The sequence below is a fragment of the Lepidochelys olivacea genome, assembly GCF_965140295.1.
Source record: "Lepidochelys olivacea isolate rLepOli2 genome assembly, chromosome: 18".
NCBI classification, from domain to species: Eukaryota; Metazoa; Chordata; order Testudines; family Cheloniidae; genus Lepidochelys; species Lepidochelys olivacea.
In genome coordinates, this window is record NC_140428.1 from 28,739,589 (window position 1) to 28,767,060 (window position 27,472).

At 45.9% G+C, this 27,472-nt stretch overlaps 2 protein-coding genes across 6 annotated transcripts in view; one reads left to right on the plus strand and one right to left on the minus strand.

Annotated features, from left to right (window-relative positions):
* The window catches only part of RNF207 (ring finger protein 207), a 38,478-nt gene extending 22,160 nt beyond the window's left edge, over positions 1–16,318 (plus strand). For all 5 annotated transcript variants that reach the window (XM_084651460.1, XM_084651461.1, XM_084651462.1 and 2 more), the window contains 11 exons: positions 338–384; positions 2,362–2,434; positions 3,325–3,393; positions 3,942–4,010; positions 4,546–4,667; positions 9,948–10,140; positions 10,815–11,000; positions 12,078–12,129; positions 13,121–13,238; positions 13,594–13,686; positions 15,183–16,318. In XM_084651460.1, the coding sequence (XP_084507586.1) occupies positions 338–384; positions 2,362–2,434; positions 3,325–3,393; positions 3,942–4,010; positions 4,546–4,667; positions 9,948–10,140; positions 10,815–11,000; positions 12,078–12,129; positions 13,121–13,238; positions 13,594–13,686; positions 15,183–15,339 (1,179 nt within the window). In that variant the 3' untranslated portion in view covers positions 15,340–16,318. The remainder of the gene's footprint in view (positions 1–337; positions 385–2,361; positions 2,435–3,324; positions 3,394–3,941; positions 4,011–4,545; positions 4,668–9,947; positions 10,141–10,814; positions 11,001–12,077; positions 12,130–13,120; positions 13,239–13,593; positions 13,687–15,182) is intronic.
* Positions 16,319–16,520: 202 nt separating this feature from the next.
* Positions 16,521–26,204, minus strand: ICMT (isoprenylcysteine carboxyl methyltransferase). The gene is made up of 5 exons (XM_084651469.1): positions 25,941–26,204; positions 25,396–25,484; positions 24,061–24,230; positions 22,052–22,269; positions 16,521–21,077 (listed from the first exon to the last, which is right to left on the minus strand). Exons 1-5 carry the CDS (start codon positions 26,151–26,153, stop codon positions 20,895–20,897), a joined length of 873 nt encoding a protein of 290 aa, XP_084507595.1. The 5' UTR covers positions 26,154–26,204; the 3' UTR covers positions 16,521–20,894.
* Between the last annotated feature and the right edge of the window lie 1,268 nt (positions 26,205–27,472).

Here is a 27,472-nt window from a genome sequence, read left to right on the forward strand (position 1 = left end):
CCCACATAAGGGGAAATCAAAGGCCTCAGATCTTCGCCAAATCAGAGCAAAGGAATGATCCAACTGCCCGGATTCTCCTCTTGCTCACACTGGTGTAGCTATTGGCATCAGTGGATTGACAGTGGGATAAGTCAGAGGAGAATCAGCTTCTCCCCATCTATTTTCCCCATGCAGAAGAGCATTTTGATCTACCTCATTTCACGGCTGAATGGACATGGGGGAAAACTCAGCAAAGACTTTGGAATCAAGAGCAGCGAGGTTCTTTGCTCGCAGTGTCGGGAGTTGTAAACTGCAGCCTCTAGCTACGGGAATGTTTGATCATTTCTACCTTTTGCAGGAGAAACTAGCAGAAAGGAAAAAGATGCTTCTGAAAGCCGTTCAGAGGTAAGGCCAACCCAGACTCAGTGGGTTAACACATTCACAATTTATTACTATTGGGATGGGATACGTAACAGACTAAAGAGACGGCCATGTTTTAAAGGGGAGCTATAAAAGGCTTCTGCAAAAACCCCAATATCCCAATTCAGTAACAGAATCCACATGCAGAGGGCAGAGCAACAGATACATTTGCATTTAACAGAAAGAGTCAACTCCTCCTTCACACACCTGCCAAGACTAGCATTTGAGCCTGTCCCTGGAAAAGCTGATGCCTTGATTCCGATCAGCAAGAGTAGAGTGGAGGATCCTCTGGGTTGCTGCTCTGCTTTCAGGAAGAGGCTGGAACCTGAACTGGCACATGTGTGAAGAAGAGTGGACACGTTTGCAAAAGTCCACACCCTACCCTGCCCCTTTCCGTTCAGTGGCAAGAACGTCTATTGCACTGAATGGAGGCAGGATCAAGGCCACTGTGATCATGGGGGGATCATTGGGGGGGAGGGATAGCTCAGTGGTTTGAGCATTGGCCTGCTAAACCCAGGGTTGTGAGTTCAATCCTTGAGGGGGCCATTTAGGGATCTGGGGCAAAAATTGGGGATTGGTCCTGCTTTGAGCAGGGGGTTGGACTAGATGACCTCCTGGGGTCCCTTCCAACCCTGATATTCTATGATTCTATGATCATCTTCAGTAAGTTGCTGTTGAGAGTGTTTTTGTTCTCCTCCCAGACAAAGAGCCAGCTGTCAGCATTTGTGTCTGCCTTACTGATTTTTCTCTCACACACACACACACTCTCCCCCCCCATTTCACTGGACGCTTTAAATGGCAGATCTTACCTATAGCTGACAGAGGAAGGCGCCCTCTAGTGTCAACGTTTTTATTACTTTAGAGACTAACCAATTTATTAGAGCATAAGCTTTCGTGAGCTACAGCTCACTTCATCAGCTTGAAGAGTGGTCAGTGAAGTGAGCTGTAGCTCACGAAAGCTTATGCTCTAATAAATTGGTTAGTCTCTAAGGTGCCACAAGTCCTCCTCTTCTTTTTGCAAAGACAGACTAACACGGCTGCTACTCTGAAACCTGTTTTTATTACTGACTACGAGCATAAAAGTTGCGGGAGCTAATATTAGTGAGCACCTCTCATCCCACCTGCACAGCCCTGCCCCCGCCCTTCCATGTAGGCCCACTGTCCTGGATGCGGGTTGGACATCAGCTGCCCTGCGAGCAGGGCGGCAGCTCCACAAGACAGTGACGTGGGGACTCCTGCACCTGGTTTATAGTTCGGCAGTGGACAATTACAGGCTTTACTCCTTCCCCCCCTTCTTTTTCATAAATATTTTTTCAAAGTTACAAAGATTTCAGCAGCTCCATTTTGCATGCTGAGCCTCAGCAAAGGCAGCTCCCCCAGCAGAGGGGACAGCGACGCACTAGCTCCACCGGAAGCATGTGCACATGAGTTGATTGGGATGTCGCTCTTACCTCCAGCTGCAATAACTTGGATCCCAGTTTGAACCTGGAAAAAATATTTGCCTGGAACACAAATGTCCTTATGACTGTGAAACATTTTAATATTAATAAAAATGAGTAACACCAAGTTTCAGGGCACTCACCTCTTAGTCAGCGTCTGACCATTAAACAACATGGCAAGTGCAGTGTATTAGCCAGCACCAGCTTACTGCAGGGGTTTTCCCGTCTTCTAATCCACAGCCCAGGTTATAGAATAACGATCCCAAGCTTGGTGAAGTGTAATTACCTAGTGACCTGCAAGAGCTCCAGATAGGTCAAAGGTATTTCCCAGTAAAATACTATCAGCTTCCCTTCCTACACAGCCACTACGTGAGGTGTGAAATGTACGATGTACCAGATTTATTTTTTTTGCAGTAATAATAATTAATAATAATGTATAAATTACTCCAGTCCTACCAGTTAAACTCTGGTCAGTCTGGTCTCTAAGCTGAAGTGAAATGGTTTTTTCCCCTGTAACTTCCAGCCAGTATGAAGAGAAGGAAAAGGCATTTAAGGAGCAACTCTCCCACCTGGCCTCCCTGCTGCCCACCCTGCAGGTAAGCACATGCAGAGTCTCAGCACACACCAGGCTATGCTCCTCCTGCAACATATGCACCATCTCAGGTGACCCTTTCAAGACTCAGTTATCCTGTCCTCTCACTCCCTGCTACGCTCATGGCTGAATTACAGACGAGTTAGGTCAATACAAAGGATTCTCTGGCCCTTTGAAATAGTGCAGCAACTCCATGATAGTCCCCAGGAAAAGAAAACTGCCATCTAATCGAAGAGTTGGTTACGTGGCCTTGGAATTGCAACCATGTTTGCCTGCTGTTCTGCAGTAGGTCTCAAGTAGTGCTAGACCAGAACTGTTAGAAACCTTCATGTAGCTCCATGCTGGGAGGTTGGTGAACATGGTGGGTGTTTGCCAATCTGTTGGCAAGGCCATACGTTCACAGACCACTTCATTCCTGGAAACGGTTTTCCCAGAAAACAAACAGTGACACTGGAGCAGGGAAACTGAGCCAAAACCGGAGTGGTGCTGAGCAGCTGTAGCTCCCATTGGGCCCAGTTAGGTTCCTGTGAGTTCAGAGGAGCAGGATCCGACCCATTCACGTCAATGAATGGCAGGTGTTCAGTATCTCCCGGGATCTGTCCCTCTGAGTGGTGGATTCTGTGCAGCGTCATTCCCAGAGGAAGGGTGGCTCTGTTGCACATAGGGCTTTTGTTTTGTGTCCTCAGGCAGTGCGGATTTTCCATCTGGCCCTGCCAGGCTCCTCACTGTCTCTGCGGCAGTGATATTTGCTGGGTTAGCACTTACTGCTTATACCTGGAATGGGAACTTCCCCATGAGTGAGAACAGCCCATTTCTAGGTGCCCACGCCCTCCAGACCTGGGGGTTGCTGCAGCAGATGCGATTAATAGCACTGTTGCTTGTCATTATGTCTAGGTCCATCTGGTCACCTGTTCTGCTTTTTTGAGCTCTGCGAACAAAGCCGAATTCCTGGATTTGGGATACGTAAGTACATTGCGAGACTGGAACGCACACTAGCAGCTGGCTTCCAGGTAGATCCAGAACCGTGTGTCTCACCAGGAAGCAAGGGATGGGTGAGCTGAGTAAAGAAAGTACCCAGCCTTTTGCCCCAAATTCACTGACCAACCTGAGGTGGGAAAACTCTTGGCTCACTGGTTCATACCTTGGGGGTTATTTTCGCACTCTCTGCACTTTGGTGTCAGCTGAGCGAGGAAGCAGAAATAAAGCAAAGTCAGAAGCCATCACCTGTCTATACCAGGCTTCCAGGCCAGAGAGACTCAGAAGCACAGATGCATGCACCTGTCACTGCACCAAGGCCCTGGAAACATTTACTTACCCCTCTTTTGTGGAGCTGAGCAAAAAGCCCTTCACCATCCACCTTGTAGCTTCACAAGCGCTCTCGGGTGCACACAGGAAGATGTGGCCTCCCATCACGGCTGAAAGCTTGGCCAGTATTGGGAGGCGTGTGCAGGACTGTGGCAAAAAGGCATGGAGCTGAAAGCTGTAACATAAAATACTCTGCTTAATTTCAGCAACTGATGGAGAGGCTCCAGAAAATAGTCAAACTTCCACATCGGTTGAGACCTACGCAGACTAGCAAGGTAAACCCTTTCCTCCCAACTCACAGGCTCCATTGTCTCTTGAGTCCCATGTTCTGGAATTGAATACAACCCTCTCATGGCGGTTTTGGGGCTCTGTCCTGAACCTGCCTCCAATTCACCTCCAAATGTCTAAGAGGCTGGAGTTACTGCTGCTACTTCCCCAGCTTCACGCTGCCTCAAGTCCACAGCACTTTCAGCATGCCCATCGTTTACACGAGCAGCCTGGCAGCAAAATCGCTGCCCAAGGGATAAGCCAAGATAGCACGTTAGACTGGAGGGTTATTTCCTGTTCCCAAAGCATGTTTCATTCTTCCTTGCAAGGAAAAACACCTCCCCCAGCAAGCAAAGGGTAGAATGGGCTGGTTCTCAGACAGAACACAGTGTCCTATACTGACGAGTTCAGGGGCTGTCTCTGTCTTGAGCCCACTGCATTTTATAGTATCTGAGCAAGAGACTATTCGCTGAAGGAACAGTATCCAGCTGGGTATGCCTGCCTACCAGATGTTCTAATCGGTCTCCTTTTGGCCCCCTGCAGATAAACACCGAATACAGGACGGAGTTTGCCCATTGCTTGGAGCCACTGCTGCTGCTGAATCCGCGCCGGTCTGTGGTGGTGAGCGGAGGTGGCATTGGACCAGGGATCAGCAATGGAAACATGTAAGATGCTCCATTTCTCAGCTACATCCTCAGGGAAATGACAGTCTCCAGGAGCCTCTTATATTTACAATAAGATTTGGAGGATAAATACTAATTTAGGATTTGTATGCTGGAAAGAAAGTAGCAATTCTAACCTGTGGCTCACACAAAATGCAGATAAGCCAGAAAAGGTGCCCAGGTGGCTGTGTAGCACAGCACTGGTGGTGAATCCTGGCCAGAAGAGCGTGGTCAATGTCCATGGGATGCTAACGCTGAGCTTCTACTCTGCCATCTCTCAGGAGTGAATCCTGGCCATGTGTGTCATATCTAATTTCACCTATGCATCTGAGCACCTTACTAAAACAGAGCCAGCAGAATCCAGCACCACTTTCTCAGTGATGGGCGAAGCACTGAGGTCTGGAGAAGCATCACTACGCACTGGTACTTTGGGGCTGGAAATCTCACAGGAGCATGTCAGAGCAGGGATGGAGGCAGAAAGTGAGTTCTCTTCAAACATTTCAGGGGGGTTTCTTTCACATACATCTAATTTGAAGTTATCCCTACAAACTAAAGGAGATCCACCTTCACGCAGGACTCTCAAACTGCAATTTACCAGAGAAACAACAACATGAAGTTGTATTTTCAAAGGACTGAGCAGTCCTGTACGCATCTGAACATGTACTTAGAGGCATGATCTGTTATAAACATAGTCTAGATTAAACGGTGGAAGAAACTGGAATGTCAGGTATTGGAGGCTTAGTTTGTTGGGCTATTTGGGATAGACTTTTAAACACTGAGCCATCCCGTGTCATTCTTCCAGCTGCCTTCTTGATTTCAGGATGACAGGAGTAGTCTGATCAGAAATATAGACACTGCTGTGCAGCATGGAGTAAGTGCACCCTCGCTGCTTCCCCAGCTGGCCGGCTCCAGCAGGCAGTAAGGCTAGTGGTGTCATCCGGTGAAGTTCTTCCCAAATCACTTAGACTTTCTGGGGATGGGCACTAAAGGTGCCTTGTAACAGTTGTCTTTTGAAGAGGTTGGTATGGGATGTATTTGTACATGGGGTAAATCTCTCTCACACCAAGTCACCAGTCCTTCCACGTTCAGAGAGAAGTCACAGACTCCCTGACCAGGATCAGTGATCAGACTCACAGGGAGCAGCCTCCGTCCACAGTAGCTTCATGAGTTGGTTTGGAAAATTTGGTTTGTTAAATTTTGAAAAATCCCCCCCCAAAAGACTACCCATGCACAGAACGATTGGATAATCAATACGTGATCCTGGAAGAGGCAAACAGCCTACAGTATAACAAGCCATCACGGTATATCAAATACAAAGCTGAGAGAGGGCAGCATGCCAAGCACATTTGAGACTGTTGTGACTGTGGAATTACCATTCAAACACACCAGTTCTATTCCTACATTGGCATTAAGGAACCAGCACATCTTAGAGGTTAGTGCTCCTGAAAGGAACAGCCTCACAGCAAGCCTTTGAAGCAAGTGTATTGTGAGCAAGCACCGTGCAAATTTCCCACGCCTGGCTCTGCCAGAGTACCTCACTCCTGACCTGCAGCAACCCTTGTTATTCCTGCCACAAGCGGCTGTTTATTTTAATTTAAAACCCACCCCAGTGCATTGGTCTGAAATGCTCTGATGCTTCCTTGTAGCGTCACCTTTCCAGTGAGCTGCCCTTGACTTTGTCATGATGAGAGGTGTCCTAGGGACAATGCATAACAGCTGTGCTGATTAATGTCAGGAATAGGCACAGTGACTTGAATTGGCAATTCCTGGAAACCTGGTTTGGAGCACAAGGGGAGCTGCATGTCTGTGTTTTGCAGGAGATCCAGTCTGGCCGGATATGATAGACTCATAAAGGTGGGTTCATCCTTACTGCAAAGCAAGGGGTGAGGGCTAAAGCAGGTCAACAGACAAATGATTAGTTTAACAGCAGCTTTCATGAAAAACTGCCAGAAATTCCTCCACATACACACCACCTTCTCCTTGCAAACACTGGCGAGTGACATAAGACAGACAGCATTTATCCCTTCACGACCAATGCCATCCTTAGCGTATGGGTAAATCCCACAACATTAAAATCGCAAAAGTCTGGGAGGAAAGCAATACGTGTTCCCAAGAATTTCCTCCATTAAAATAATCACTGACAAAGTAGGAGCCTTCCCTGTTCTAATCCATACAAACCGTGAGCCCAGCACTGTTGATTTCAGACCGTAACTGGTGCCTGTCATGGGGTGCAACAAATCATTTGGAATAACTGAAAGGATTTTCATTGTAACTAGTGGCTATTGGAGGATGAGGTGACAGAGGCTGATGTGTATAGTTATCCAGCATGATAATATCGATCCCTTATCCAAAGCTCTCACGGTTCCTTAATCACTTCTTGGAACCCCACTGTCCCCATTTCACAGCTGCAGAACTGAGGCACAGAGAGGGGAAGTGACCCAAAGGTCACGCAGTGTACATTGCCAAGCCAGCTTTAGAGGCCAGGCCTCCTGGCTCCATTGCTGGGCTCCAACTGCAAGAGCACTCTGCCTCCCAGCAACCGAAATATCCTGCCTACCTGGAGGTCTCCTCACCGCACAAATATTCATGTGGGAGGCCCCGTACGGCCCTCGTACAGCATTGCCATTGCCACTCACACACACACAGCAAGGGCCACGCCTTGAGAAACCAGCAATGCTCCTTGTTTGGTTCCTGGTGGCTCAGCGACTGCGGACGCCCCTGCAGTTATTGACAAGGTGCCATTAATGTCTCTCGGGGAGTCACTTCTCACAGCATCAGCCTCTCTGGGGGGACTCTTTACTGTCTCTGTCTAGAGTTAGCTTGAGCACAGACAAACCCCTTCCCTTTGCACCAGTCACTGCATGCAGTGTGGTTAACGGGGCCACCAGGCTGCGATGCAAAAAAGCTGTGGCTGCGGCCACCAACTTCCTCCAGCCTGCCCGTGCTGCACCCTGGCCACCCGTGAAATGCTGGGGACCCCCCGGACCCCCCTCCCAGCACGGTGAAGATGAAGAGCCCCAGGCTGTTCTCCATGATCTTGACAGCGACTCGCTCACTCACCTGGTTGATCAGCTGCTCTGGGGCTGTCCCGGGAGCAAGCTTTCAGGTCCTCTCACTGCCCTCTGCTCAGTGCCAACACCAGCCCACGTAGCGCCCCAAACAAACCGCCTGCCTTTCGGCCGGGCTCACCTGAGTCATTGGTTTCAGCTGAGGCCCCCCAGATTAGCCTGTTGGTCTGCCACTATTTTTATCAGAATTTCAAAGAACTCTCCAGGGCACAGTTCCCTTGCACTGGATATATTTAGGCCAACTGATGTCACAGGCAGCCTAGGCCCCTCCACTCTGCTCCAGCTGCTCGCCCTGCAAACAGGACAGAGTTTCTTATTGTGAAATGGGGATCACTGCTTGTTTCCAAGTGGATTTTACAGTTCAGGGAAACTAATCATTGCGCCGGGGACTTCAGAGCACCCTTCCCTTGTAACAAGGTACATTTCAGCTACATATAATGGGCTGCCTTTCACAAGACTTGGATTCTGAGGGGAAGCGGCGAGCTGGATGATAGGAATCCAGCAAGAACTGCAGAGTGGGTGTCCGGCTGCGTCCTCTGATCAGTGAGCATTGATTCTAGCATGAGACTTGATTCATTACATAATGCATGGAACGGTGGTAGCAGCTACTGCGTGTAGGACTGTGCAGGAAGAGTCTGAATGCAAAACCTTCCTTTATAGGAAGTGCTTCCCATTTAAGAGTTTGATTATCATTAGATAACAGACAAAATGCTAAATCATGCTGTGAGTATATTTTCTGATGCTTGTCCAAATATTGCTTCTTTACTAGAAGGGTTGGCAATTTTCAGCTTCAAATTTACAGCTCAGTGAATTCGCCTACTCCCAGGGATATTTTGCAGAAACTTGCATTCCTGTCTCCTTGGACCTGGCTTTCGGAGCCTAGTCGCAACTCCCTAGAAGAGCTGTTTCTTTTGGCCATCAAAAGAGGCCAATAAATGCACTGTGTGCAGGCAGCAAGACGTTTTCAGTGCAATTAATACAGGGATTCTGTACCAAGACTCTTCTAGGGGGCCACGAATCAGGGTTTTGTGACTCTGACATTCTTGCCAATAGGTCGGATGACAAAAACAGACACAGGTGGCACTTGATACAACACAAGAGAATCCATACCTAAAGAGGTGTTTCTGATGGTTGTTCTGGGTTAAGACTGGTTCTTGTTGGGCGTTTCTGCCACTTTGTATTCAGCCTCATAGATACCTCTGGGGTCTAGAACTATTCTTCAGTTACTGGCTTTATGACGACAACACCTTCATATTTAAAGTTACAGACTGATTCAGAAGAAATCAAATAGAAATGATGTTTAGAACAATTTCACTGTAGCACTGGAACAGGAACTCTGAGTACTGCAGGATCATGCTCACCCTTCTGTACTGGGGTTTCCTTGCAGGGACCATCATTACATGGTATAGACCCTCCAGGCAGTTTCCATGATTGTAAATCTCCATCAGATGAACAGGGACTAGAACAAGAACGTATTAGATGAAGCGTTAGCCAGGTAAAGTGTCCACTCTGCCCAGTGCTGTAACTGCATGATAGGGACAGGATCTAGGCCTGGGTCTTTTTAAATAAAACACATTGTACCAGAATTGGCACTGGGGATGTTACCTCATTAGAGGTGGTGATTTTGCTGCTTTCCTGTCATAACTGCGGACACAGAATGTGATCTGTCCCCCACAGACAGAGGCAGTAGCCATGGGCAATGAGCTTCCTTGGAGACATTGTCAGAAATGAAACTTGAAATCAGATATTCTAGCCCACATGATCTGCCTTTTATAAATACAGTTAATGCGAGAGTAAAATAGAGCTGATGGGCAGGAATTCTTCCACCTTTGGCCTCCTCTTTAACTGCTGCTGTATCTTTCCCAGCAAAGGGCAGCTGTGATCTTAGAATCTTCTAATTGCCTGGTGGAAAGAGTGACACTGTCAGATAGAACGAAGATCTGCTAGCCTTGTCCTGCACTAAAGAAAGCTCTCTCAAGGAAGAGGAGCTGGTTTCTCTTTGGCAGACTAACTAAAATATGTCCAAAGAGGCTATTTCCTGGCTTGCGCTACAGACTGGACACAAAAGTCAGACAGGCCCGAGGGTGCTTGTTTCAACTATGAGCAGATGGAGGCACTTTCTAGTTTGCTTCTGCTGAATGGCAATTTCAGAGACAGCAGTTGATTTGATGGCACTGCTTATCTACGTTCTAAAAACTCATGCTCTCTGCTTAAGGCTCTCGGGTGGTCAGTGCTCCAAGACGCTGATAGTGACAGGCGGTCCCCCTCCCTGCGATAAGATGTCCATCACAGGCTCCATAGTTCGAAAGCCAACCATGCATCGTTACATCAGCACCAAGGTCCTGCTGGCCGAAGGAGGGGAGACGCCCTTCACTGAGCACTGTCGCAACTATGAGAACACGTACAGGGTAAGTGCACGGAAGAGGGCAGGTATAGTACGCAGCCTGGTTTCACCACTGACCAGGGGACTGCTATCCCTGGCCAAGGGGTTTCCCTTACCTGACAGGATCAGTGCCCAGCGGCAGAAGAAAACTGGCGTAATTCCTGCAATGACGCAGGGCAGGCCTGAACCAGGGAGAAGACGTTGAAGCTAGACAAGTTCAGACTGGAAACAAGGCGTAATTTTTTTTCAGCAGAGCAATTAGCCATTGGAACAATTCACCAGGGGCCGTGGCGGATTCTCCGTCGCGGACCATTTTTAAATCAAGATGGGATGTTTTACTAAAAGTTCTGCTCTAGGGATTACGTTGGGGACGTTCCGTGGCCCGTGCTCTACAGGGCTACAGAGCTCACTTCTGGCCTTGGAATCTGTGAAATCCATTGGCTCAGAAGAGTCCGTCTGTACCACATACAACGGCCAGGCCTTCTGCCCCTTCAGCAGTGACCCAGTCACAAAGACTCAGCTACGTGCCTATGGTAACATAGTGCTTCCACAGGAGAAAACAGTAGTAGCAAGAAAATCAAAACCTACTGGATTTTCCATGTACTTTCCCCTTCTTTAACCAAACCCATTGCCACCTGTCTCCTCGGGATGAAAGGGAAACGCCACAGCAACTCACTCCCTTTCATATTTCTAATGCAGACCCTGCAAACGGAGATTCAGAACCTGAAGGATCAGGTACAGGAGCTGCATCGTGACCTCACAAAGCATCACTCCCTCATCAAGACAGAGATCATGAGTGAGATCCTACAGAAGTCCCTCCAGATGGACGTGCAGATTGCCTCGGAGTATTCGTCTGTGGAAATGAGGCGGAGCACGTTTGAAGAGGTACGTTTCCTGCAGCTGGATGAGTCATGCCAATGCCAAGCCCAGGGAGAGAACATGGAGCATCTCGGAGTAGGAAGGACACGTAATGGGCAGGCAACAGGGGTTGTTCTAGCATAGTTGGCTCCTTGCAGAGCATTTGCACATTTCTAGTCTCTTTCTTTAAATGAGCAGAAAATAGCAATGGACAGTTGGGCACAGCAGGGTTTTTTCCTGTCGATGGAAGGTAGAAGGAAGATGACAGACAAGGTGGAGTGAAATGAGATTATACTGGAATCATTAGGCTCAGTACAGTGCTAGAGATCTTCGTTAGCTGCCAAGATTTTTCTAGTTCTGCCAGACAAAGACATCTGTTTTGTGCTCAAGACCCGAGGCTATATGATGTGCTGAGAGCAATATTGTGTTCTGAGGCAAGTGAGGCTGGTTACATTTGGAGCCTGATCCCTGTGTACCCAGCCAGCAGGTAGGTTTGGATCTTGAGTAAGGGTGTGGTCTGTAGTAAATCGCACTCATCAGTACTGGATGCAGACTCTGCCCTAGGAGACTTGCCCCTGGAAATGGTTTGATGGAAAGTCACCAGCCTTATTCTTGTTTTGCAAAGGCTTCACTCAGGCTATGCTACACTACAGCTTAAGTCGACATAAGTTACGTCGCTCAGGGGTGTGAATTAGCCATCCCCGCATGACATAACTTATGCCAAATTAAGCACTGGTGTGGACAGCACTATGTTGCTGGAGTGCTTTTCCCACCGCTCGTGGGGGCTGGAGTAATTAAGCTGACAGGAGAGCGCTCCCCCATCAGCTTAGAGCGGCTACACTAGGGAACTTACAGTGGTGCAGCTGCACCAGTGCGGCTAGCGTAGCCATAGCCTGAGTTACTAGAACAATTAAAAGGGCCAGGCTCTTGGTCTGCACTGAAGGGGCTGCTGTTGCTGCGGTATTTGCAAGTTGTTAGCTGCAAAGTGGATTGCTCTGCCAGCCTGGAATGATGGGAGAGAAACAGGCTCAGCAAATGTCCCTTGGAAAGGGTACTTCAGCCCTGTACTGCAACGCGCTGTCCAGCTCACTATTTTTGTTTCAGATTTGGGAGGAAACATATCAGAGGGTGGCAAATGAACAGGAAATTTATGAAGGTATTTGTGACAGTTCTGTCCACTAACCCACTGATTCCATGTGGGGAGACGTTCTTCCCCAATTCACTGTCTCTGTTTAACATGCATTTGCTAAGTGGTGATAGGGGTTACCGGGCTAACTTAGTCTGTGTGTGTGGTCAGGACACATTCTAGTTTAAAGGGGAAGTTTCAAACGTAAGAAAGAGCTGCTAAATTGCTCCTCTGCTGCTCTCCGCTCCAAGGGCTTCTAGTACTGGAATGCCACACAAAGCACAGCAAGGCCTTGCCCCACTCAGAGAAATCAGCCTCGCTTCCCACACATGCGGATCCCTCGACCTCTCTTCCCCAATCCTGCTGTCCTCCATCTGCTACACCTCTCATTCATTCTATGCCGACGGGCGAGGCAAGAATGGTCCAGCCCAGCAAAACCCCCTCCTCTAGCCATCCAGAGCAGACTCTGTTAGAGAAGGTAAATCAGGATGGGTAACTGTCAAGCAAATCCTCACCCAGTAGCTCAGAGAGTTGCTAACACAGTTTCAAACCAGACTGTGGACAGGGCCCAGGAAGCAGCAAGAGAACAGGAAACAAAAACTAGAAAAACCCACAGAATTCAAAAAATAAAATGTCAGCCTAGAGAAAGAGAAACTGAAAAGCAGAGTCTGGAGGGAAGTCTGGATATTCAGAGATTGAAGTATCTAACCAGCATAGTAGCTTTGCAAATCTCTCCCATAGATGGCTGGTTAACTGCAGCATGAAGAGATGGCAGGCTCTGGTGCTTCAGTTGGTTGTGGTTTACAGCATCTCTCCTGGGCTTAGCAGAAAGTTTACAAGCATGTAACAAGGCCCAGCAGAGCTGTAAGAGGTCAGAGGACATACTAGATGACTTCATAAAAACTCTTAGGACATCCATGAAAAAACACCCTCTGAAAGCTAAGAGTCAGGACCAAAGCCCCAATTTCTGGAAGACGGTGAATTGCTGGGTTCTGTTACAATGTGTTCCCTTTCCGTGCAGCACAGTTACATGACCTGTTGCAGCTGAAACAGGAAAACAGCTACCTGACAACCATCACCAAACAGATTGCCCCCTATGTCCGCTCCATAGCTAAGGTGAAGGAACGGCTGGAGCCCAGGTAAGACAGCACAGAGCCATTTCCCCAAGAAGAGGGGCTTTGGGGTCTTTGAGGTGGATTCATGTGTCTCAGTCCAGTCCCCAGTAGACTTAGCCACATTTCAAAAACACAGCCAGTGCTCTTGCTGGCACTCAGCAGGGACACCATGGCGACCTAGCTGTCAGACGTGTGAGCCCATTTCTTCAGAGATGAGGCACAGTGGCATGGCAGCACAGGGAAGCTTGTACTGCCCTAGCTGATACTGTATCTGTTCTGTGGACAGAAACTTGCAGTTCTCGTGCTGCTCATGTCCTGTTAAAAATACAGCGTACCACCAAAACCGCTGCAGCTCACTCTGCTTTTCATCTCACTGTAGACTGCAAGAACCCAAGGAACTGAAGGATGACCAGACAGAGAATCTGCTCAAAATGTATGATGACAGCACAGTGACCAGCGACACAACACACAGGTAGAGGAGGGGGTGGAATGGTTAAAATGCCGATGGCTTATCTGAATACTTGATATCAAAATTAGTCAAGCCACTGACAAATTAGCTAGTCATTCGTTTCCATATAAAATTGTCAGCTAAAATACTGAAATTAGGAAATACAAAGGGAAGACTTCCATAGAACCTCGGCGCTGCAGGTAGCGTTAGGCACTGCCAGGGGGCACACAGCGAACAATGTGGTCAGCAACAAGTGCCCTGCATTTTGCATCAAAGGTAGGGTCCATGGGGAAGGGAGAGGTGGTGGGGGTTTTGGTTTTTAGCCAGACTGTATCCTGGCTAAAATCCAGCTCAAGCAATTTACTTGCTGATCCCACCCCCTAAATTTCTTCACCACCTTCCCTAAATTTGTTTTTCTACTAAATTTCGAAGTTCCAGAAACACAGGACAGTATCTAAACAGAATTAACTCAGTATCCAATTACAAGAGACAAAGGGGAAGAAAAACACACCTGCAGTAATATTTAAACCAAGGGTTGGTTTCTCAAGACGGTCTCGAAGGTCTTAGAAGCTGCAGCTGAAGCAATGGGTGCTAAAGAAAATCCTGAGTTACAGAACCCTGAGAGACTAGTACGTAAATACACTATTGAATTGTTAGGAACATTTGGTGGAGAGAACAAGGAAGGAGAAAAAGAGGAAGGGGATTACTCTACATGAATGAGGAAAGTAACATAGCCAAAGATCCCTGTCGTCCACCACTGCATTGCCGCAACTGAGGGAAAACGTGGGGAAGAGATGGAACAGAGCCACTAAAAGCACATTACAGTACTGCCCTGCAACAATGGCACTCCACCTCAGAGGAGAGCGTAAAGCAGCATCAGGGGACATGGTCCTTTGAGTATCTTTAATGTACTGCAGAGGAGGGTGGTACGGCTTCCTTCATTGTTGGTGAAACTCCCTGCAGTCCTGGCTATAGCCAGGTGTCAAGTGTTAATAGCTGGAGTTAAGTGCTAGAGAACTGCTGTAATTGGAGCCTGGTTTAATCAGTGAAGTGACCCAATTAAGGATCAGTCTCAGTCATCCCATGCAGACTTGCAGCATTTTACATACTGTATGAACTGGAACTTACTTTGAGATATTTTATTTAAAAAAAAATGTCCATGTGATTTGTGCTGTTGCAATTTTGCTACACAAAATACAGCAAATGTGGAAAGTGTAAGAATAAAACTATTACACAGCAACTATTGCCCATGCCAGCAGTAGACTGCCCAGAATCTCTCTTCTAAATAAAAAGAACGAGGAGGACTTGTGGCACCTTAGAGACGAACAAATTTATTTGAGTTCAAATAAATTTGTTAGTCTTTAAGGTGCCACAAGTACTCCCCGTTCTTTTTGCTGATACAGACTAACACGGCCACCACTCTGAAACCTCTTCTAAATGAGAGTTTGCTAATAAAATATTCAGGCCATCTGACAATTAGATCTTTTTGTGATTTAGCCAAGGTGTCTTTTCTGTTCTAGGAATGACTTGACAAGAAGCATGGAAGACAACAGGGAGCCCAAAGTCGACAACCGAATGCTGAACATTGTCACTGAGGATCCCCTACTGAAAGACACTTACAGAACCAAACAGAAAGGTGGGACGGAGAATCCGAGCCAGAAAGATTGTGCAACTTAGGCAAGGCAGAATGCCAAGAAGCCACACGGCTTTGCATTTCATATATGCAAACAAAAGACTTAAATAGCAGTTTCTCAAGTACATTTATGGTTGAGTCAGATTGGCATGTTAGAGGGGATCTATCCATTGAAATAAAAACTTGACAAGATGGGGAGGACCAGCATTTCCAAATTTAGTTTGATGAAATTGAGTCTTGAAATGCAGACTAAGGCTTCACCAATTCAGTGAATCTAAATACTGTTCTCATTACATTACCAGATGGTTTTTACTCAGTTATGGTCTGACTTCCCAGGCCAATTTCTTTGGCTGTTTGTGTATTTTCAACAATGTTACACTGTATTTTTCTGCATCAATAAATTCAAACCTCTATTCAGCAGAGAAGTCCAGTATCTCCTGAGTCAGAACTCTTTGGTGGGCCCCCATCAGGTCAGAAACTTGTTATTGGAATTGGTCTCCTTTCTCCTTCACGTGAAAACTTTGAAAAAACAAATATTGATATATTTCACACCTGAAATCCCTTCTTATCTCAGCTGCTCAAAGCGAACTGTAAACTCTTGGTGGTGAACCTAGAAAAATGGAGTATTAATAAGCCTAATTTTGACATTGTGCTATCAATTTATTTTAAATGCATGAAAACAGCTAGCTCTATGCAAGTTTTATTCCCTCTACCCCTACTCCCTGCCCCAATGAATACAATTTATTTAAAAGTCTAGCTTAGTAAACAATGTATTCTTTGTAAAATGTGGAATGTAGCTATTTCCTCAAAAAGAAAGTCACCTTGCATAGCCTTGAAGCTGGGTTTTGGGGCAGTTTATGGTTTTGGGGTGGTTATTTTTGGGGAGGAATTGTTTTTAACACTTCTGCACTTTAGTGTAATGAGATCAGTAGGACTTCCTTGAGTTTTTATGCTGTAGACTGTTCAGAAGTCTTGTTTGCCATAAAAGATGTACACTGCTTTGTATATTAAAAATCTGAAAAAATAAAATGTCAGTTGATACTTCATGCAAGTTGTTAATATAGCATGCCTACACCCACCAAGGAATTCTGGGAGGGCCAGACTACATGGGACAACCACCCTCCCACCAGCAGACTTCTCAGAAGATAAATTTCCTTCTGATAAGTTTCAAAGAGAATATGTTTCCCTTATAATCACCACACCTTTTCAGGTTATTTTAACCAAGTAGAGTTTTATTTAATAAATGGAAAGAATTCTCAAATCTGCAAAAGAAAAGAACCTTTAAATATCTGTAATGAACATTTCTTCATGTAAGAAAAAGGGTAGAACTACTCCATTTGTTTAACACACAGTTGGTCTCAGCAGGCCCAAATAGACTGTGGAGTGATTCTAGTAAACATTAGTTTTTTTCAGCACAAACAAACAGACTTCAAACATCTTGAGATATAACAAAGTAACAATCTCGTATTGCAACAGGAATGTTGAGGTGTTTTCAAGGCAGAAGAGGACTTCCTCCTCATATGCCAATCCAATGACAAATTGCCAAATAAAATAAAGACAGTGAGATCAGAAGCTACTCCAGGCAGTAAGAAAGTGCAATAGATGGACAGTTACTCTGTGCCATTATTTGAAAGTTGTATCCTGACCGTCAAAGAACTCTTACTCTGTGCTACAAGCAGAAAATGAAAGTCAAGGAACCAGGGCAAAGTAAATTCCTAAAGTTATAACATGTTTACAAAAAGCAACAGTTTTAGAAATTAGTTGTTAACAGGGTGACTAAGTTACTTTTTGTCGGACATTAGGATAAATAAATGCTCAACGTGTTCATACTAACCCTTCACTCCCAACTTACATTATTAATAATCTAGTTTCCTTTTTGCACTCAATCACTCTGTCCTTCACAAACCTTTGGACAATAAAAATGGACAGGTCAGTTTCACTTTCTGGTTCTCCTGCACTAGCTTAAAATTGCAACTTTTAAACTGCAAACACTGCAAGGGATAGTTTAAATACAAGCTAAGCAGGTGACTTGAAAAAACCCTATGGAACACTTTTGCAACCTACTGAGCACATAACAAGTCCTAAATTTTTGGCATCAACAACATGATAGTGCCTTTTACCCTTGTTAGTAAATAACGGTCAGTGAGCAAGAAATCCGATTGGTTGACAAGTTTCATTTGGTAGACTGCTTTAAAAATACATAGAATTTTATGTAGTCTGTACCTCTTCTTAGTGGTTAAGATGTTTTCCCAGGCTACATAAATACTGTTTGCAGTAGTGAGTTGAAGTCCTTTCCCACAGGACTTCATAAGTTAATTGCTAACATGAGACTGTGCAAACCTACCAAAGGCCAGAATCAAGTTCTTATTCACTGGGTACAGAACTAGAAGCTGTTCATTGACCATACGTCTTTGACTTTTTAAAAAGACTCTGAGCTGCAGCATGTGCCAAAGGGTCCATTTTGATGAATAAATCAACTGAAAACCCAATTTGAACTAAAGGGTGATCTTCATTTCTTTGTGAATGCTGACTCCCCTTTCCTTTGGGAATGAGGGCTGCAGCAATCATTCCAGATATTTACACCACAAGATAAAGTACTAAGATCCCACACTACTGTGCCATCCCCAGAAGTGGAACATTAGCGCTATGTAAACGTACTTGGGGCAAACACCCACACCTCATTTTCAAAAGCGATTTCGTGTTTGACAGTTTTGCCGTAGGTCAAGAAGTATAAAGATTATTCTTCCGACTCAGCACATCTTGGGATGAACCTACCTGCCCTGCATAAATCTGATGTTTGTGCAAGTTCTAGTCCAGGTGAAATATTGACAATAACTTTGGGGCACTGTCACTATGTCAAAATAAATTTCAGCAAGGCCACTGGAGAAGAAAGTGCTTTCACTGACCGCTGCATCAACCAAGTAAATCATTTCCTGTGCCCATTCATATTCTTGCTGAGAGACACAATCTAAAGAAAATGCATTTTCACTGTGACAACACACATCCTACAAAGGGCTTATTCAACAGAACCTGAGGCTTGGTGGGTGCTAGTCAGAACCTCCAGCTACACAGATGAAAAAGGTCCTCTTCCAACACAGCTATAAATGTTACATTTGGGTGTTGACTCAGAACATGCAGATAAATCCCAAACTCAAAGGGTAACTGTAGTATCGAGGCACCAGAACGGAGGTCACCAGTGACAGGTGCATTAGGAATACCCATGATGCCTCACATGAGCTAAGTGCTACCCCAGGCATATTAACGGTAGCTTGATGAGGGCTATCGCAAGCACAAACAGCCGTGTAGCCGCGGTGGCACGAGCAACGCAGGTTACGCACTGACCCGTTCCCGGCAGGTCTGTATTCTGCATGGCGCAGATGTGCCTCCCGTGCCGCTACTCAGGCTACCGTGGCTACACAGCTATTGCATTAGCTCTCGCAGACTAACCGCCGGTACGCGTACACGGCCAGGGGAAATTATACCTCCAGCTCACAGTGCGATGCTTTTCAACGCTCAGGGCCGAAGTGCTTTGCAAAGATGGTCAGTATCATTATCAATAGCAGGTTTAGTTATGAAACATTTATACAATGGAAAAACTCATATGAGAAACATCTTAACAAAATAAGCGCAGTCAAAAATCCTTGTTCGTATTAAGTTTTTAACTGGTTTGAGATTTTTTCTGAGGTATGTTGGCTACAGACAGATAGCAAAATGTAGAACGCTCTTTCAGAAGTACATTGGAGGCACTTCTATTGCAAAGGAAAAGCAATCGGAACGGGAATCAAGTCCTTACAAATAATTATGCAGAGGAAAGACAACATTAACCAAATACAGCCCTGCTGAAGTTTCATATCCCTTTCCTCAAGCAACAAATATATTCAGTAGGAGATTTAATATAACAGTGGGTATTTTAACTAGAATTCAATGCAGCAGGTGCCCTGAAATTTGAAGGCATAACTTGGGTAGGAAAAGGCTTTCGCATGATGGAAGAGAGAAGAGATTAACAATTTGTCCCTACATCCCTTCGTATGCAGGTTGACTGAAATTTGACTTCCAACTTGTTTGGTACATGCCTCATTTTAATATCCAAGTATGTTCCCAGTGGTATTTCAATTGTAAACTTAAGCATTCCAAACTACCAATATAGTCATCAGCACCACAAAAAAACTCTACTGAATTACAACCAACAGAAGTTGGCAACATCTTTACAAAAGCAGCTTCTGCCAGTGCTCTATTTCCTGAACTATGTTACAGTACCTTAAGGGAATACTTCAAGCCAAGCCATTATCTGTCAGCATACAATTCTCATTCCAGCAAGAAAGCTCTATCTGGAATCAAAGAAACAGTGAACTTCTTTGGTATATAGTAACAGAAAATAAATTATACCACAAAATCTGAATACAAATCATATCCAGAATGGTGAATATTTAGAATATCACCAGTTAATCAGAAAAATATTTTCCTACATTAGCTTATTTTCTGGAAGCGTTTCCCATACAGATGAAACATCCAAGTCATATTCTAGAACCAGGCAAGAATCTTACCACCTAAGGCCTTTTGCAAGTCTGCCAGCTATTGTTCTCTCTCTGCATTTCACAAAAACAGGAACAAACTTGTAATTTCTCTGAATTAAACTTATTTTCATGAGTGAACTAAAAGTAGAGAAAGAGCTAACAACTAAAGTTATTTAAATAGGATTGAATGCAGCATGATTTTGAAGACTGTTTTACAGAAGCAAGTTTACGATTTGACAGGACAGAGTCTTGCCAAGGGGGCTATGGGAAAACGACAAAATGAGAATGAAACTTAAATTCATGGCACTAGGTAACTGATGGACACAACTGAGTTAAGTTTTCAATCTGAGCTTTCATGATGTTTAATGAAAGATTATTTGCGATTTAAGAAAGTTTGAATACTGAAAGAGCCCCCTATTAACATTATATTAGGAGACAGTGCTTTATGCGGCACTGTCAGTCTTTCAGGTAAGCATATCCCCAAAACGGTATGTAAATTCATGCATTTAAAAGACAGAGATTAAGGGCTGGGTTCTGACAGCCCTCCAAGCAGGACATTACCACACTGACTTCAGTGGGACTTCCACACACTGCAGGCTTGTCGAGTCAGGTCCAGAGAGGTTAAAGCTGTGCTGTTTAGCTTTTTTATGGGCAAAAAGCTTTAATTTTAAAGTTTCACCATAGAAATATGAGCTTCCAACTAGCACCCTTCTAGTGCAATGGCAGTTCCTAGTAAGTGCATAGCTCATTCTTCAACAGAATCGGTTAACACATTTCAGTACAACTCGCTGGTGTAGGTAGAGCGAGACATCTTTTCACCAGCATTATGTTTCATTTTAGGATCACTACAGATTAAATAATCCAGAAGATCCCTCTCTGCATGTAGGAAGGACTCATCTTGATTGAGCTTCTGGTTTATTTGCAAGGCGTTCCAGCTGCCTAGCCTTTAATGAGTCTCCAGGGGATGACCCGTAAACAGAGACTGGCTACTACTACAGCGTGTCACAATATAGTGCCATGCATAGTTCCTTTCCATATGATGCCTGGAGCTGGATGTTGGCTCAGCCAGTCTGACGTTTCATGTGTTACAGTTCCACTTTAACTCCCTTGATAAAAGGCAGACCCGATGGCACTTTCTTTTTATACTCCAGGTACTCCTCTCCAAAGAAGTGAATTAACGTAAACTCCTCTTCTTCTATTCGCTCTCTGAAGAATCTCCAGGATGCTAAAGTATAGCCAACAACACAGACGGGATTACAGAGTAAGACCTGTAAGAGGATACAAGTGGTTACAGTCCAATTCAGCCTTGCAAAACTCTGTTCACCCTGGGAAAGGTTTTTGGTTGGTTGTTTGAAAAAAACAAATCAAGTTTCATTAGTTGTCCACAAAGTGTATATCTGCAGTATGGCTTAAAAGGTCCCCATTCTCCAAAAACAAATTTTTAGAATTTTGTTCTTGATCGGAATCCTATCTCTGCATTCTAGCCCAAGTATGACAGATTAGTTCTGATGAAGAAAGAGCACTGACGTTTCTTCCTATTGTAATACCAGACCCAAAGAATATGCTCCTGCTAAAAGAATTCAGGCTTGTAAGGCTTATGCATATGTGGTTTGCATATTTATAATTTTTCTTTAAAAGATAGCAACAGACACCATCACCACTCATACACTACAAGGTTTATATCTCGGATACTCTATGCTTGTTATAAACGAATTACAATATCTAATATACTGACATTTTAAGTTACAGGAGTACTGTAGTTGGTTTCAAGTATTTGACCTGGGTTTTATATACACTAAACTTACTTAGCAGTCCTGTACAATACTAATATTCAATCAGAATAAGGCAAGTCTGATGGCTTACTGGAAGACACTTTGGAAGTAAAGATGAAAGGGAGGCCTGGACACACCCTGGAAGCTTTAAGGTCCAATGGCTAGCAGCAGATCACACCTTGAACCTCTGAAAGTGTTCCAGCTCAAACCCACGCTCCATTGCCTCTGCTTAATTCACACAGAAAATTAAGGAGATATGGTCTTCCCAAACATCACACATGATGGCGAGTTCAGAGGCCAACAGTTTCATGATTCACAGCTAAAAGTTTACTGGTGGAAGACAGAATGTGTCAAAATCCATACCAGGGACTCCTACAGTTGATTATTTGCGAAACAGATTAGGTACAGGCTCTGGGCAACATTAAGAAAAACTAGAAGATCAAGATAGCTAAGTGTATTTTATACAATACCTGTGTTCCAATACTCCAGTAAAACCATCCCACGTAAGATGGGTGCCGGAACCACCCATATACCCCACTTGTCACCAAAGTATGAGTATCCGATTTCTCATTCTGAACAATATGGTTGAAGTTGGAGCCAGCTGTGAGCATGGCAGCTTTCCTCAGACAATCCCCAAAGATCACCATCAATAACCCTACTGCACTGAGCCAGGTGATTTGCTTCATTTCTGCAAGTGAATAAGTACTGGTCATAACATGTTTTAAAAGTTTACTCTTTTATTGCAGGTAAAAAAAGAAATTTAGGGTTAGAGGCCTAGGGTAGGGAGAGAGCACCTTCAAAATTCATTAACCTAACCTGATGCATCCAGACCAAAGCCCCAAAGTTATTATGTAGTATCCCCAAGAGACTGATGTGCATGCTCTTGTTGTTTTAAGATAATATATAACATAAATGCAGTGTGACCGGTTTCAGAGCAGTAGCCATGTTAGTCTGTATCAGCAAAAAAAAAAAAAAATAAAACGAGGAGTACTTGTGGCACCTTAGAGACTAACAAATTTATATGGGCATAAGCTTTCGTGGTCTAAAACCCACTTCATCGGATGCATGCAGTGGAAAATACAGTAGGAAGATATATATACACAGAGAACATGAAAAGATGGGTGCTGCCATACCAACTGTAACGAGATCAATTAATTAAGGTGGGCTATTATCAGCAGGAGGAAAAAAAACCTTTTGGCCATCCTGATTATCACTACAACAGGTTTTTTCCTCCTGCTGATAATAGCCCACCTTAATTAATTGATCTCGTTACAGTTGGTATGGCAGCACCCATCTTTTCATGTTCTCTGTGTATATATATCTTCCTACTGTATTTTCCACTGCATGCATCCGATGAAGTGGGTTTTAGACCACGAAAGCTTATGCCCAAATAAATTTGTTAGTCTCTAAGGTGCCACAAGTACTCCTCGTTTTATTTTTATAAATGCAGTGTGTGTTGTACAATTTTAGTCTATAAAAATTAAACAAAACATTTTAACAAAAGTCTGATACTCTATTTACTCTTCACCAGCTATACTGATAAGGCAGCAGTGTGTCTTAACTCTTCCTGGTGAATCGAAATGCAAAGGCAGAATGGTCAGAATACACAGCTCCAAAGAGAATCTAACCCTAGAACTGCGCACTGTTTCTTGGTGTTTCACAAGTTGGATGGGGTTAAACTGATGTGCTCAGTCCTCAGAGGAGAGCAAATGCACTCTACCAGACTTTCCCCACCAATTCAAGAGCAGCACTGAGGAAGCCACATCCAACCCTCTTTGGTCTGACATGGGATACTGGCAGTGCGGAAGCCATAAATACTTCCCCCATTCCAGAAAACTGGTTTAAAAAAGTTTCTCTAAAAAGACAAAGAATCCCAAAATAACTGATAATTATTGGTAACATGAATCTTACTTGAGCACTAACAAAATCCAGTCAGCAAGGTATGTCCTCTTCAAACTCTTTTTAACAGAATGCTAAACATTCATTGGTATTCCAGATTGCCTAAAAACTATCCTCCGTTTCAAGAGTCAATACAGCATGCAAAGTGTTTGGGAATAAGATAACTGTCAGTACACTCTCATAAAATCTCTTCTCCTTTAGACACCCTGTCACAGAATAACTAGATGTGACTAATCAAGCCTAACAGCGTAAGTGCCAGGTTTCATCCTTTACCATGCTTTATTAGAATCCCACATAAATGTATTTAAACACCAACACACTGAGCCAGACCTATATACAAGGCATGAAAATGCTGGTGCTGCTTAAGTCAGTGGCAGAAAACTCAGTGACTTCAGCAGGACCAGGAGTCACCTAACATATGCATGAGAATAATTTAATCCTAGGAATTTTTCTCCCTTTATGAATTGCTTAAAATGTGCTGCCAACGCAGTCCCTGCATGTGAAATACAGCCTATAGTCACACGGGCAATTGGTCTTCTCTTTAAAAACTTACCCAAAAACCTCAAATAAAACTACTGACCTGGATAAATGATTTTTTCAACTGTGAACTCTATCCAAGAAGAGAGAGCAGCTAGATTATACTCAAAACTGTGGTTTAGGAGGAAAGAGTCCAAGGACAAACTTCTGGGATTATTGATCGCTGTCACCAAATACTCAGAATAATGGAACAGTGACAAGGAACACATATACCTAGAAAAGAAGAAACCCACCAAAATTAAGATGAACTTAATTTATTTAAAAAGTCCAGTTATGTTTTGCTGTGTTTATTTCTGGAATCCTATGTTTTGAAATCCATGATATTGTGTTGACCGTTCACAGCAGCATAACTAGAATTCTGCAACTCTTGTTCTCCACTATTTATTCATGTATGTTAGGAACAAACATGTTATTTGTGTAAGGTTATGTACACATATATATTAAAAACAAAACTTAAGACTTTCACTTAGGAGGAACTGGAGGCTTCAAGGCATTAGTAATACAATTATATTTAAGGGCTTGTCTACACTGGCAATTAACAGCACTGCAACTTTCTCGCTCGGGGGGGTGAAAAAAACACACCCCTGAAAAAAAGGAGGACTTGTGGCACCTTAGAGACTAACCAATTTATTTGAGCATGAGCTTTTTGAGCATGTAGCTCACGAAAGCTCATGCTCAAATAAATTGGTTAGTCTCTAAGATGCCACAAGTCCTCCTTTTCTTTTTGCGAATACAGACTAACCCGGCTACTCCTCTGAAACCACACCCCTGAGTGCAGCAAGTTTCAGCGCTGTGAAGCGCTAGTGTAGACAGTGCACCAGCACTGGTAGCCGGCCCCTCCTGGAGGTGGGGCTTTTAAGAATGCTGCGCCGTGACCACACCAGGCACGTTAAAGTGGTGCCAGTGTAGACGAGCCCTGATGCAAGTCGAGCAGACCAGAGCAGCAGGTAGAGACTGTACTAATGCCACAGTGCCAATCGATCCTGCAATGCCGGGGTATTGAGTAGATAACCAAAGACTACATTTTTCCATCTCTGATCTCTAGCAATAGGATACCAAACCTCCCACCTCTCGGCTACTGGTTTGAGGGCATCTATTTCACTTTCAGTGCACCTCAACCTTCATTGGGAGGCACTTCGCTGCAAAGGCCAGGAGGGGAGTTAGATGTGCCTGACCATTCAGTCTCTGGCTTTCTTCTCGGACCAAAAACCAGTGACAACTATGCAGGTTTTCTGATGCAGTCGCCTGGCTTACATGAACAGGGCTGAGACCCGGCAGGCTGTTCAGCACACGTCCCCGTACAGTCACCGTTTTCAGACCCTACTGACCTGCGCTGCACACAGGTCCCTGTCCCCACCTTAACAAAGGATTTCCTTACCAGCCAAAGTGCTTCCATGAGGATTGTCCGAAGCTCAGCAGCAAACCACAGCCGAAGACAAAGCCCAGGAAGCAGGCCCGGATCGCGATCTGAAGCAGAACATTAAACACAGAGCTTCCCGTCTCTGCCCCAGAGCAGCAGCCCCGGCTCCAAGGGGCCCTGCCCCCAACCGGTCTCGTGTCCCAGGTGTAAAACACCGGGAACGGAGGGACCCCGCCCCCCAGCCAGGCCCGGGGCAGCCCCCGCGCGCCCCCAGCAAGGCCCCGCCCCCCCTCCGGGGCAACCCCCGCCCCCACCCAGCCCGCCAGGCCCCGCCCCCCCTCCGGGGCAAACCCCACCCCCGCCCCCCAGCCAGGCCCGGGGCAGCCCCCGCCCCCACCCAGCCAGGCCCCGCCCCCCCTCCGGGGTAACCCCCCAGCCAGGCCCGGGGCAGCCCCCGCCCGCCCCGAGCCAGGCCCCGCCCCCCCTCCGGGGCAGCCCCCGCGCGCCCCGAGCCAGGCCCAGCGCGCCGCCGGCCCGGCCCGCCCCAGCGCCCCGGGCCGCACCTGGTAGAGCGGCGGCCGCCAGAGCAGCAGCAGCAGCGCGTTGATCCCGGCCACGTGCAGAGCCAGCGCCGCGCGCCCCTGGAGCCCGGGCCCGGCCAGCAGCGCGGGCGGCGCCGACAGCAGCAGCGGCAGCGCCGCCACCGACGCCCCGAGCAGGAAGGCGGCCAGGCTGGCCCGGCCCTCTGCGACCAGCCTCCCCTCCGCGGCGGCCATGACGGCGGCCGGCCCGGCGGCAACCCCGCCGCGCGACACAAGTCTCGCGAGAGGAGCGTCGACGGGCCCAATCTCGCGAGACAGCGCCGGGGAAGCCCTGGAATCTCGCGAGATTCCCCCAGCCGGCTCAGGGTTTCAGGGGCGAGGCTCCGAACGGGTCGGTCGCGGTGCGGCCCTGCAGCGCCCCCTGTGCAGCGGAGGACGCAGGGCGGCACTAGCTTTTGTACAAGGGGGCTGACTCTTGAGTAATGGCTCACTGAGCAGAAATCGGTCCTTATGAATGGGATCCCCCACCAAGGGCCTGAATTATGATCTCCTTTGTACTCATTCCATACATAACTTCACTGGTTCCAGTGGTTTCAGAGCAGCAGCCGTGTTAGCCTGTATTCGCACGAAGAACAGGAGGACTCGGGCGGCATCTTAGAGACTAACCCATTTATTTGAGCATGAGCTTTCCTGAGCTACAGCCCACTTCATCGGATGCAGCGGTAGCTCAAGACAGCTCATGCTCAAATAAATGGGTTAGTCTCTAAGGTGCCGCAAGTCCTCCTGTTCTTTTCGGGTCCAGTGGGGTCACTCTGGATTTACGCAAAGAAGTGACTCAGGATTTACAGGTGACATTAGCATTTGGCCCGTTGTTTCTCTGTACTGTCTTTGTGACACAGAAGTGCTTCTCTGCTGCCGAAGCAGTGGGTTGGACTGCCAGACAGAAGGAGCTGGAATACCACACCATCCCTGCTGCGAGCAGCGGAGGGCTGAGAAGCTGTAAATGCTGAAGCAGCGGGGCCTGCGGGCCCAGACAGCAATAAATAAAAGCCCTGTGTGTCCACTAGGGTTGTGTCATTTGAGGGTGAGTGCCCGCATGGCTTGTAACTTGATTCATGCTTTTGTAACCGTGTTGTGTCGTGGACACTAGAGGGGGCATGTGCACTAGTCAACAGAAGCCCACAATTGCAAAGCAAGGTAGAGAATGTATGTTTACTTATTCTAGTTACTGGGTCCTGCGCACGCTCAGCACCTCTGAAATTCAGGCTCAAGGTCTCCAGCTAAGTTCCCAAAAATTGAGGTGCTCCAAACCAGTGGACCCTTGAAAATGTTGATCTTCTGTCCCATGCCAACAGTACCAGCCTCCACTCTCCTGTGTGATCCTTAACCAGTGAGCTGTGATTTCTCATTTAAACTGTAAACTCTTCAAGGCAGGGCACTTGTCGTCTTGTAAAAAGTCATGAAAATTTGTAGTGCCGTATATAAAATAATAGTAATCTGCCATTTGAGACCAGCAATTCTTATTTGTAACTGAACTCCTTGGAGTTCAGTGA

What these genes read in the sequence shown, in the direction of transcription:
- ICMT (XM_084651469.1), bottom strand. Translation starts at nt 26,153, where the DNA reads ATGGCCGCCGCGGAGGGGAGGCTGGTCGCAGAGGGCCGGGCCAGCCTG. An exon ending in TGAAAAAATCATTTATCCAG is followed by an intron (nt 22,270 to 24,060) that starts GTCAGTAGTTTT and finishes ATTCACTTGCAG; the next exon opens with AAATGAAGCAAATCACCTGG. An exon ending in ACTGGAGTATTGGAACACAG is followed by an intron (nt 21,078 to 22,051) that starts GTATTGTATAAA and finishes ATCCTCTTACAG; the next exon opens with GTCTTACTCTGTAATCCCGT.